The 11,974-nt window shown below is 60.2% G+C and overlaps 4 protein-coding genes across 4 annotated transcripts; all 4 read left to right on the top strand.

Annotated features, from left to right (window-relative positions):
* Positions 1–470: 470 nt before the first annotated feature.
* LINJ_31_1730 (conserved hypothetical protein) lies at positions 471–2,480 on the top strand (the record flags this gene model as incomplete). The annotated part of the gene is made up of 1 exon (XM_001467430.1): positions 471–2,480. One exon carries the CDS (start codon positions 471–473, stop codon positions 2,478–2,480), a length of 2,010 nt encoding a protein of 669 aa, XP_001467467.1.
* Positions 2,481–3,426: 946 nt separating this feature from the next.
* Positions 3,427–5,460, top strand: LINJ_31_1720 (conserved hypothetical protein; the record flags this gene model as incomplete). Its single annotated transcript, XM_001467429.1, has 1 exon — positions 3,427–5,460. The coding sequence occupies one exon, from the start codon at positions 3,427–3,429 to the stop codon at positions 5,458–5,460; it is 2,034 nt and encodes a 677-aa protein (XP_001467466.1).
* A 458-nt stretch (positions 5,461–5,918) lies between these two features.
* Positions 5,919–10,235, top strand: LINJ_31_1710 (conserved hypothetical protein; the record flags this gene model as incomplete). The annotated part of the gene is made up of 1 exon (XM_001467428.1): positions 5,919–10,235. One exon carries the CDS (start codon positions 5,919–5,921, stop codon positions 10,233–10,235), a length of 4,317 nt encoding a protein of 1,438 aa, XP_001467465.1.
* A 602-nt stretch (positions 10,236–10,837) lies between these two features.
* LINJ_31_1700 (conserved hypothetical protein) lies at positions 10,838–11,665 on the top strand (the record flags this gene model as incomplete). Its single annotated transcript, XM_001467427.1, has 1 exon — positions 10,838–11,665. One exon carries the CDS (start codon positions 10,838–10,840, stop codon positions 11,663–11,665), a length of 828 nt encoding a protein of 275 aa, XP_001467464.1.
* Between the last annotated feature and the right edge of the window lie 309 nt (positions 11,666–11,974).

Genomic DNA, 11,974 nt, shown 5'->3' with positions numbered 1-11,974 from the left:
CGCTTGTCTGCATGAGTCTGTGTGCCTGTGTCTTGAGCGCATGCGCCGTCCCCGACATGCGCAACTCGTTCTCCGTCTCGCCGTGTCGTTTTCTCTGCATGTTTGCCGCGAACTACACAAAAGCACACCCGTTCATGTCCGCCTCCCGCTGCAGCGCTACATTCCCGCCACAGACTTGCCGCTTGATCTTCGCTTCACAGCGCCTCCTTCCTTCTCCGCTCACAACTGTATAATAACGTCACACTTCTTAAGATCCTCACCTAACTCGTTCGTCTCTCTCCCTCTCTGTGTATTTCTTACATCCAGCCTCTCCGGTATTTCTGCGGCCATCAGGTGACCTCCCCGTGATCATGCAAATCGAGTCCTCCTCGGCGACGGCGGCGTCTTCTCTAGAGGGACGCCGCCGCCGCCTCGTTGTGTCCACGCCTGCGCCACCGTCGAACCCGTGCGCCGGCAGCACAATGTCAGCCATGCCCCCTACTCCGGCAACGCTGCGGTCAAACCCCGTGGCAGCGCCGGCCACCAGCCGCTTTGAGACAACGAGCCCCACGTCGACCAGCAAGCCAACGTCTGCTTCTGCGAACGGCGAGTGCAGTACACGGTCGTCTCCTGGCGCACGGTCTCGCGCCACGGTGGCCTCACGCGGCTCAACACTCGTGGTCGTGCCCCCGAACACCTCTGTGTCGCAGCTTGGCACCAGCACAAAAAGGTCCTCGAGGAGGAAGTTACCTCTGAAGCGCAAAGGAACGGCGCGCACCTACAAGCCAGTGCCTCTCACGGCGGTCGGCATTGGGGCATTGATTTCGTCCCACACCCCACTGACCTCCAGCCCCGTCCTATCCTCTGGCACTTCTCGCTCACCGCGCGTATCAATTTCGCCAGGTGTCCGTGAAAGAGCCAGCCGCACTCGTGCCAACTGTACCTCATCTCTGCCTCCGAGCTCCACCGCCACGTCTGTGCCGTGCGCCCTCTACGATTTGCATCACGCTCTCCAGCACCGGCTTGTCGAGGACCTCGGGTGGTCCCTCCACTGGTACTTGGACACAGAGACGGAGATCAAACAGCTGGAGGTGTTCAAGGAGCTGGAAGAGAAGACCAAGCACCCCTCCCACAAAAAGAAGGACAAGCCGACCGCAGCCGCAGCGGAGGGGAGGGCGAATGAAGCAGCGACGGGCGACGGAAAGCCGAAGTCTGCGGCGGCTTCTCCTCGTGTGAGCCTCACGGTGGACCAGCAGGACAGCTCTGCACCAGGAGGCTCGCTGAAGGGCAACACCTCCTCTCTCACGAGCCCACGCCACAGCGACCCGAACACCCCTCAGCGTCACCATCGCATTGACGTCGATGGGCGAGAGCTGCCCTTCTTGGCGCAGAAGCCGAAGCTCGGCGTCACCACCAACCGCTTCGACTGCTGCATGTGCCAAGACCTGTCCGCGGAGGCTCACTTTGCCGCATCGCAGGCGCCCCGCTCGAAACTAAGCCGAAGCCCCTTCGAGTACCGTCTAGCGTCGCTGCAGCGGTGGTTGCGCAAGCGCAGTGTTGAATCCGACAAAGACGGGCTTCTTGCCTCCTGTCTGTCGCTGGAGACGCAGCGCTACCTCGCCTACCTCGGCTTCGCAGACTGCTGGACATCGCTCTTTGTCACCGCAGGACTGCCGATGGTCATGCCAGTGGCGGCCAGCTGTCCCTCGTCGCCACGCGAAGCGTCGCCGCGCCTTCCAACGACGCTCTCTGGAGCGGCATCGCGCCTTGGCAGCGTGCCGCTCAGCTTTTACGTGTTGCCGGCGCTGTGTCGCTGGAAGTGTGTGACGCCGTTCCGCCGCGACAGGATGCTGCGTGAGAGTGTGATGCACCCCTTTCCGCTACCGGAGGTGTTCCTGCGGGACTGTAGAGGCGCGTCTCTGGCGCAGCTGCAGAGCCGTGCTGAGGCGAGTAAGGTGCAGGCGGCGTCGGCAGACGTGTCACACTCACTTTCGTCGCTGACCTTCTTCACCATACAGCAGAGGTCAGCCCTGAAAGAGCGACGGCGCCCGTCTATGTGGCGCAACCAAACGGCTTCTCTCGGTGAATTTTGCGCGTGTGATGTGTACCTTGTGGCAGCAGCAGGAAGGGGCGCCGGAGACGGTGCAGCGGCCGCAGACACTATCGCGTCGGTGTGGGGCTATGTAAAGAGGGAAGACGTCGACAGCCGTGCCCTTTCTCTGCCCTCTTCACCCTCGTCTGCGGCACAGAAGTGCAAAGACGGTCGAGAAGGCAACACGACAACAACCACCTCCGCCAAGTCGCCTTCCGGAGAGCTCTTCTACATCGCCAGCAGTCTTGAGAACTATCTTCGACTGGGCTTGGTGTTCGGGTGGGTGTATGGGTGGCAGATGTGCTTCTCGTCAGCCGGACCACCGCCCAACTCGGTGCTGTGGCTTCGCTTGGTGAACAGGTCCGCCTACGAGGCAGCACTGGCGGCAAGCAGACATACGGCACCGTAGAGCTCTCTGTGCTGCTTGCTCTGAGTGTCTTTTCTTTCTCTCTGATGGGAAAACCACGAGAAGTGTTTGGCTGAGGGCTGCCGGTGGAGAAGGAAGCTCCACCTACGCGCCAGAGCGTTTATACGTGCATGCGTGCTTTATATACCGAGCAGCGCATAGATGGGTCACAGAGCCGTGGCTCACCGAAGCTGCTTCTTTTGTGTCCATGTTGGTATTGTCGCGCCTTTACTGCACTGATCCCCACTGAGGCGCTCCCTGCCTGCGCAACCACAAATCTGTCGGTGAACGAGGGGCATGACCCTTCTTGGTGTCCACCTGTTCGCTGTCTTCTCTTGTTTTGCTGGTCGTATTGCACGAAACTGTGAATCCCCTGCCGATGAGTTACGCCGTCACTCTTTCTTTGGGTTATTTGAGGGGAGGGGTTTGAGCGCTGCGTCTTTCTTCCTAAGCTCGGCGCATGTGCTTGTGCCAGTGTTTTCTGATCAAGAAATCACCTGCATGTTCTCAAAAGACGGTACCGCGAGTGTGCCTTTCAATTCCCCCTCTGCCCCTCACTTCCCACTCTTGGCCCCGTTCCCACCCCTCACCCTCGACCCCCCCCTCCTCCCCCTCCACCTCCACCACCTTGGCTCATTAGACGAAAACACGCGTCTGTGCTCCTGGTGGCACCGCACGCTGTTATCTTTCGTAGACCTGCACGTCATCCGCAGTGCACATGCGCCGATCTCCTCCTCCCGTGTCTCCCTCGTACGCGTTTGCAGCTCATGAGTGCGCCCCCGCTTACCTCCGTCACCCCCGCCCTCCTTTATGCTCTTCTCCTTGGCATCTTTTCCACGGCCGCTCTTCTTCTTCCTCCGCATCACTCTTTCGACTGAAAGAGTCCGCAAACACCCTGAGCACAGAAGACTGGTGAATCGCTTTTACTTCAGGCGCACGGCAACGGGAAATGCACCGGAGCCACTTCCGCGTCTGGCGATGCAGTGCGCTGGCGCAGCTGTGCGGCCCTTCCCTCTATGCTCTCCGGCAGGTCAGCCGGCCTGCGTACACCCGATCCTCTAGCCCTCTCAGATCCGATTTCAACCTTAGACAGCACCGTAGCCCTGACGGGGCAGATCGTGAACCGCAACGCCAGCTCCAGTCGAAGCTGTCCAGGAGTGCTAAGGTCCCAGTATATACGCGTGACAGAGAAGAGCGACTAGCCCAGCAGGCTCCCCCGTCACCCGTGGCCTCATATCACGACGACAGCATCACGAGTGTCGTGCATGAAAGCGCTCCAGGGCTTTCTGATAGGCAGACGGCAAGCGCCGCACGCTCGCGGGTGGCGTCTTCGTCTTCGTCTCCGCGTACACGGCACATTCGAAGACAATCACATGAGAAAGACCCTGTCGTGTCTTCTGCAACGGTGTTGCGCTACCTGGAGAAGCGTAACTCGCCTTACGTCTCCACATTGCGCAAGCGTGTTACGCCGAGGCACACCGGCACACACGGTGCCATCGAAGATCCGAACTCGGCTTATCAGTCAGACGATCAGCGCCGTGCAGCAACTGACCTCCGCGCTGAAGAAACGCGCAGCATTGAACGCGACGGCTACGACCCCGCACTGGTCGTACATGTCGACTCCCGCCGCCGGCAGGTGCGGCTGAATGACGTCCAGCGCGAGCTCATCTGGAAGGCGCGGCAGAAGCAGTACCACGACATGCTCCAGCGGATGGTTGCCTGCCTTCAGTCCCACCGCAGCCCCATCGAGAAGTGCCAAACCATCTACGGCCTTCACGACGAAGTGATTGAAAGGCATCTGCGGCTGCGCGCCGACACCTACGAGGACATCTTCCACACGCTCTACAGCGTTGGTGTGAGGCGAGGCGGTGGAGCGGGACAGCCCGGCAAGGCGTCTCTGGGCTCCAGCGCACAGCTTGTCAGCGGCGGTGCCGGGTGGGAGAACTGCTGCGGGCAGGAAGGCTCGCTTTGGGGCAGTGGCGGGGCACTGCCTGCCGAGCTTACCACGCCCTCGGCAGCCTCCAGCACCGTCCTGAGTCCCCACGGCATGGAGAAAGTATGGGAGATGTACCGCTATCTCGTGGATAGCGGCACCGACCCGACACCACGCATTCTCCAGTACGTGATGGGCCTGCTGGAGCATGCCTCCGTCTCCCTCGCGACGGCGCGGTCGCACACCACCGCAGACGCTAGTGGCACTCCTACCACGCACGGACGTCATCGCGCGCGGTGCTCCGGCCTTATACTGGTCGAAGCCAAGGCTCACTCTCTCATGATGGATGCGGATCGTTTTCACCTGACCCCAACGGAGTACACCGTGAATTCATACATCGCCATCTGCGAAGCGTGCGACGTGATGCACCTCGCCGTGGCCCGCGTAACAGACTACCAGACAAGGCAAGAGCGGCAAGCATCACCTGGCATGTATGCTCGCCTCCTCACGGGGCTTGTGCGCTGTGGCCATTACACGGACGCAATGGCGGTAGTGACTACCATGCAAAACGTTGCGATGACTACCTACCTCGTTAACGCTGTCCTCCAGGCAGCACGGCACTCCCGCGACCCCGCAAGCGTCTTTGCCTTTTACCGCTCTCTCTTCTTCGCTCCGTCGAATCCTCTGCGCGTCAGTGGCGACGGCGACCACGAGCGGGGCGGCGGCGCTGGCAAGGCACCGCGTCCCTGGCGCATCAGTGCCACTTCTCGATCTGCCACTGGCTTGGTGCCCTCCCTTGTCACCTTCTCTATCATGGCAGAGGTGATGCTGCAGACCCAGGACTACACGGAACTCACGTTTGTGATTGCCGAGATGCAGCACTACGGTGTCAAGGGAAACGGACTCCTCCTGAACAAGCTCTTGAAGATGATGCACAGGGCGGGGCGTCCACGATCGGAGGTTCGTGCTCTCCAAAGTGCCATGGACGCGAAGCAGGTGCGTGTCTTCGACGAAAACAGAATAGGTGGGCACGTACCCTCTCTGGAATGAGCCACCTGGTGTTGGTGAGTGTGCGCCTTTACCTGTGGCCGTGGATGAAGCGCACCTCCTTTACTCACCACACGTCGCCGGCACGGTAACCTACTCACATGTGTTCTCAGGGGTCGGCAGAGAAACTGAAAAGGAAACGGGGAAAGACACGCAAAGAGCACACGTCTGCACTTTTATGCTGTGCGTGGCCATGTCAGGTGTACGACGCCCTCTATGTGACTGCAGCGCAGGACAGAGGCAAGCGGAGTCTTTGTCTTCTCGCCCGCCCAAAAAGCTACGCGATCGCTTTTCAGCGCCTCTTTCTCACGGCCCTTCATCTCCTCCACCCCCCCCATTGGCTTTTTGACGTTCGCCCCCTGGCACCTTGAATCGCTCTTCTCTTGCCTCTCTTCGAGTCCCTTCCTTCGCAACACCCGCCCCTCCGCTCTCTCGTCACACGCCGCTTCTGCAGACGAAGTATGCAGTGGACAGAAGTGGACCAGGAGCAGCTGCATCGATTCTTGGAGAGCTTCACTAACCCAGACCCGTTGGTGCAGGCCTCGAACCTAGAACAGCTCCAAGCCCTGTCGGACTACCCATCTGCATTAGTGTCCACACTCGCTATCGTCTGTGATGCGGCAGCCTCCGTCACTGTGCGGCTCTCTGCCACTACAGTGGCCCGCCAGCTACTGCGCTGCAGCGACCGGCTGCCACTCTATCTCAGCGCTGCAGGGGATGATCCGGCAACGGCGGCGCAGTCCATAGCGGAGGCCCTCTTTGACGCTGCCCTCGGGGGCTCGTCCTCACTATCATCGGCGACCACAGCAGCACCACTACAGCGCGCCACAGCGAATCTCATCGCCTGCCTGCTAAGTGGGTTGGCTCACACAAGCCTGGCGTCCACCGCCACTGCAGTCTGGTCCCGCATCATATCCTCTCTCCTCCAACGCACAGATCCGGCCACGCTCATCGTGAACCACGCATTTCAAGGCGGTCGCTGGCACACAGCTCAGCTTGGGGCCCTGTGCGCTGCGTTGCTGCGCGCGATATGCGAGGCACCCCTTTCCACGTCGAAGGTTCTGCGTGAACGGTTGGGTAGCCAAGCAGCCGAGTGCTTGACCCTCTGCTCCCTTTTCACACAGTTGCTGCAACTACTCGAAAAGCAGATGGAGACGGAGCAAGCCGCGAGCGGGGCAGCAGCGCGTTTCAATGCGTTGTGGTTGGAAGAGACTCTCACTGCTTTTCAGGCGTGCATGGAGTCTGGTCTTCTGCCTTGTGCCCCTTCAGACTTCTTGCGCGCGCCCGCTAGTGACCAATCTGTCACCTCGCCTGGTGCGGACAGCAGCAGCACCGGCTTGGGTGAGGGCCCCTCTATGCAGGCACTGCGCGCCGTGGGCACCGCAGTTCGCAATGTTCAAATCGGCGCTCAGGACCTCCTCCTCCGTCACGTGCTGGGGCATCTGGAGCTTTTGGACGGTCAGAGGGCTGACGGCGCTTTCCTGCGCGAGGTGGTTGTGTCTGCCGCTCCTTTCGTGGCGGTTGGCATGCGCTACATGGCCGACGCCGTCGCTCTCGATGCTGTCCATCCCCTTCACGATGCCTTCCACGCCACGGCAACTCCTCTGCTTGCGAAATTCTGCCATGCAGCGTGCCTTGCTGAGCTCCAGTACGATGGTGCCGGTGAGTCTGACAGCGTTCACGCCGCCGTCTTGGCCTGCATAAACTACGTGACAGAGTGGATGAATACAGAGTGCGCGCATCTCCGAGCACCTTTGAGCCGCCTTGCCGCGTTCTCGGCTCATCCCTCGACGATGACTGCACCAACAGAGGGCTACGTCTCCTGCCTCTACAGCATGCTCGTAGATGCAGCTACGCTTCCGACATCTGTAGCTGATGCGCTAGAGGAACACACAACACACCAGCCGGACAGCGCCGCAGGTTTTCTGGTGAAGTCGGCCACCGGGCGGCGTCGGGAGCCCCGCGGCAGTCACACGCAAAAAACTTACGATGAATGGGCTTCGGTTGCCGCCGAACCCGCAGAGGCAACGCGGAACGCGTCAGCAGTAGTGATCCCAGCGAGCTGTGACAAACAGGATGACACCTTAATTGCAGACGCGCTGGAAGTCGCGCTACCGGACAACGGGACACTAAGGCAGGCCGTAGCCTGGTGTGCAGCTGGGCTCTCCTGCAAGCAGGCGTGGATGATGGCGGTTGCACCTTTAGTCGTGCGCCCTGCAACAATCTCCCCGCTGGCAAGCCTCGCTGTAGCCTGCGCCGCAGAGTCCGCCTTGTTTGTGAACAACGAGTTCCTCGATGGTATCCTCGCCGACGACGAAGTCAGCGCCTCCCTCGCCGCAGCAACTCCTGAGCTACTCGACCAAAATCTTGCAGCGCAAGTGCAGTCTGTCTTGAGCCTTCTCGGCCCACCAACACAAGATGGCTTTGGCACTCGCGCTCCATTCTTTGTGCGCATGCAGGCTGTGAGGTATCTTGGAAGGCTGGTGGTTGGCTTACTGGACGCATGGCAGCACACTTCCAGCGCTGATCACGTGACTCGAAGCAGGTCAGGTATTGAAGAGCGTGCCCACACGGTGATGCTTGCAGTCGGTGGCCTGGAAAAACTGCTTGGCCTTGTCCTCGGTCGCCTGACCACGGAGGTAAGTAAAGCCGCTCAAGTGGAATGTGTAAAGACCCTCAACTCCGCTCTTACCTCATACCTGAAGGTGATGGAGCAGCTGATGCGCAGTGCCGTGAACGGCGGTGCTGCATCGGACCTCGAGGAGGAATCTCTGGGCAGCACCAGCGGCAGCAGTGGCGATATGGATGCCGGTGACGAAGGCGGCGACGCAGCTCGCCATCTTTTGCTCAGTGACCGCTGCGAACGTGCGCGCGCCTTTTTTCAGTCCTTCGGCGCCACGACGGGCCTTTGCGCCGTTGTGGAGGTGTTGCGTGTTGTTTCTTCATACCTCCCGTCCTTCCAGTGGAGCGTCCGGCAAGCTGTGTACCACCTCTTCAGTGAAGCACTGCCCTCGCTCTGGCGAACAGCACCATTGGTGGACTCCTTGTCTGCAAGCCAGGCAGATGGCACCCACTCAGTAGCATCGTACTCGGCTCGTTTCGTCACCGCGCAGGTTTTGGAGGCGCTGGCCCAGCACTACGCCACACTCCTCAGCGGCTCTTCCCTTTCCGAAAATGCCTCTCCGATGCTAGAGATGGCGACGCTGCTGACGTCAATGGCGGATGTGACGAGTGCGATGGATGGTGGTGCACTAGAAATGGTCGTGCCGTGGATTCTGCAAGTGGCACATCACATGCTCGACCTCTACGCTCACTATCTCACCCGTCGCGCACACTCCAATAACTTGCCAACTGCTGACAGCGCAAGTGGGGTTGTGGACATGACAGATATGTGCATGGTGAGCCTCGATCTCGTGAGCTGCGTGTGCGATGGTGTCATAGACCGTGACGCACTGCTGGAGCAGCAGCTGCGGCCGAAAGAAGATGGTGACGCTTTCGGGACCATGGATGCGCGTGTGATGGCGCTTGCGACGTCCATGCTCCTCCCTCCCGCCGCCAGCGGCATCGGATGTGATGGCGCGCCCAGCAGCTGCAGTGGTGCTGAGGCGCTGCCAAACCGTTGCATGGCGCTTCTGGCTGCTTGTCAGTCACTGGCAGATCACCCAAGCCATGTCTCGACAAGGCCAAACACTGTGACTGCAGACGGTGCTGAAGATGAAGCGTTCTGTCTGTCAGATGAGTTCGGTGACGTGCGCCGAGCCTGCTTCGCCATCGTTTACGACTGTGTCTTCCTCGCTGCGTACCGCTCTTCCCTTTTTCGGCCTCTTGATGTGGCTGTAGCGCCCGACACGGGGCTAGTGAGCAGCCCGAGATGTCTTTCCGACTCTCTTGGAAGAGATCTCTTGGCGCTGTGCATGCGCGAGGTGCTTCCCTCTAGTACGCCTTTGTCTGTGACGCGGAGTGCGGAGTACGCAGCGCACTTCCGCTTCGTCTCGGCCCACAACGCTGCAGCCTCCGATGCATGGCTTTGTTTGGGGTCTCTCTTGAGTCTTTGGGACCAGCAGCACTGGCAGACGAGACGCAGCGCCGCGCGTGGTGCGCAGCCTACATGCGAAGGCGAACGCGGCCCACGCTCAGTGTTCCACATTCGCGGACTCGAGTCCACCGCAGAGCTACACTCGCACTGTCTGCACACCCTGAACTATCTCTTGGCGCTTCTACAAGACACGAGAGCCACCGTCATGTCCAACATGAGGCTGAACATGATCACCGCTGCCTGCGGTTTGGCAGTGCTGCTATGCGACTCTGGTCGTTCGCACACCGATTCTGGAGCACTGGCACCTGTGTGTCCTCTCCCCTTCGCCACCATCTCTGCCACGTTTTCGGAGGCCGCCAGCACCCGTATACAGGAGTACGCTCCCAATGCCTCGGGCGGAGACCTGAGCGGCATCAGCGAAGCTGCCCACGTGCTGTGGTGCCTCGGCCGCCTGTGGCAGGAGGCGGTCCAGCCGCTTCCCCAGGACGCCTTGTGCTCATTTCTGCGTTCGCATGGAAGGGAGACCACCAAGACGATTTTGTGGTGGACGCGATGTGTGTTTGGAGCGAAGAAGCGGCTGCCGCCTGCTGAGCCCCCTGCGTCGGCATCGGCCCTCTTCTGGGGGTCCCTTCTGGAGCTGTGGCGACCTGTCGCGCGCGAACTTGTGCAGGCCGCGAAAGGGAAAGCACTCTCACTGACGCAGGCGCAGCTCTCCGAGCTGGGTCAACTGGAGCGACTGTGACAATGGAGAGCAACGCAGTGCGGACGAAGGAAGAACGTGTCGCTGCTTTGCGGCTCCGTTTGTGGCCCACTGTTTTTCCTTATTAGTGATTGTAACGCACGAGCAAGAATCATCCAAATCTGGACCGCATTGCCAGGGGCGGGGAATCTCTGGTTTAACGGGCGGGTGGCTCAAGACATGGTCATTCGCAATGACCGTCGCGGAATGCGTGCGCGCACCACCTCACTGCCTGCACACAACAGCAGTACGGATTCTCTTTTTTTTTTGGCAGTTACCGAGAACATGTACGTACCTGAAAAACGTTCTGGTGGTGCCTCTTGGTGATGGCGCTACTACAGAGATGTGCAACCACGGTTTCTGTGCTCTGCGCCCTATGTGCGTCATCGCTCACAGCCTCTTTCTCGCTTCCGACGGTGGCCCATGCATCTACGCTTTTCCTTTCCCTTTACCATTTCTCGGCTTACCCCATTTATGGTGTTTTCCACTTGCGCTGTGATCTTTACATCGTTGCGTCAACTCACTCCCCACCAGCCCGCCACTTTCCATTCCGCTACCGACAGCATCATATACACCTCCGCCCCGCTATAGTACAAGCAAGAGACATGCCGTCGGTTCCCACCTGCCAGCACGGATCGTATCACCAGTGCGAGTGCTACGGTCACAATACGCAGCTTCCCAACTACCGTCACGATATCAGCAACCCGCGTACGCTGCAGGGATATTATGCCTCAAATGGCGGGTGCCCCTGCCCTGGCACGTGCGGCGCGGAAAAAAATGGGCTGTACTGCTCAGGCCGCGGAGCAGACGCGTCCGCCATGCCCAAGCTGACCTTTCGCGCCGCGGACGGCCCACACACAGTTCACACGGCCGCGGACGTCGACGGGAACGGCCGCGACCCGGCAACAAGCATCCGCACCGCCTTTCCCAACTCGCGCAACTACGGCGGCACGGTGGCCCAGCGTGGCCCCGCCACTCTGAGCACGAGGGCACAACTCGGAGCATCTCGCAAGGCGCGTGCCGAGGCCAAACGCGAGGAGCGCGCGCAGGACCGCAAAAACTTTTTGCGTGGTGTCCTGCGGGATGAGATGCTTGCCCGCATGGATGCAGAAGGGAAGCGGGCGGCGCTCGAGGCGGATATGGGCCTCATGGGCACCCATCACGGCGAAGAGTACGAAGCAAGTCAGCGGGCGGCGGGCAGCATGCGTGGTGGGCTTGACTCCACATCGCGTGACCCGGACACCGTCCTCACCCTCGGAGAGCAATACCGCGAGATCATGGACGAACTGGAGTACGTGGCAGACCAGCCTGTCGGCTCCAAGTACAACATCATTCGTCTACACTACCTCGTGGAGGAGGAGGATCGGTTGAGCCGGCTCCGTTTGCAGGAGCGCATTCAGAAGACGGCGGAGGCCATGCAGAGCAAAAAGTGATGGGCATTTATGTTCCCATCGTGTTTTGTTCTTCTGTGGCTCAGCAGGTCTGTAATATGCGTCTTATTCCCCCCACCCCGTGTCCAGCAGAAAAGCACCTGCTGCCCTGCGATAAGCTTGCTCACACATGCCGGCACATAACCTGTTATGTCACCCGTACTCTACCCCACCTCACCCCCTTCCCCTCGTCCATGTTGTTCTGTGCGCGTTTTATGCAGGCAACAATTCACCCTCACTCCTTTCTCTCTTTCTCTGCCTGACCGTCCGTCCGCCCCCCCCTCCGCCACTCCCTCTCGCCTGGTCTTCTCT

Source organism: Leishmania infantum, chromosome 31 (assembly GCF_000002875.2).
Source record: "Leishmania infantum JPCM5 genome chromosome 31".
NCBI lineage: Eukaryota > Euglenozoa > Kinetoplastea > Trypanosomatida > Trypanosomatidae > Leishmania > Leishmania infantum.
Note: the sequence above shows the minus strand (reverse complement) of the source record. Positions and strands in the feature narration are given on the sequence as shown.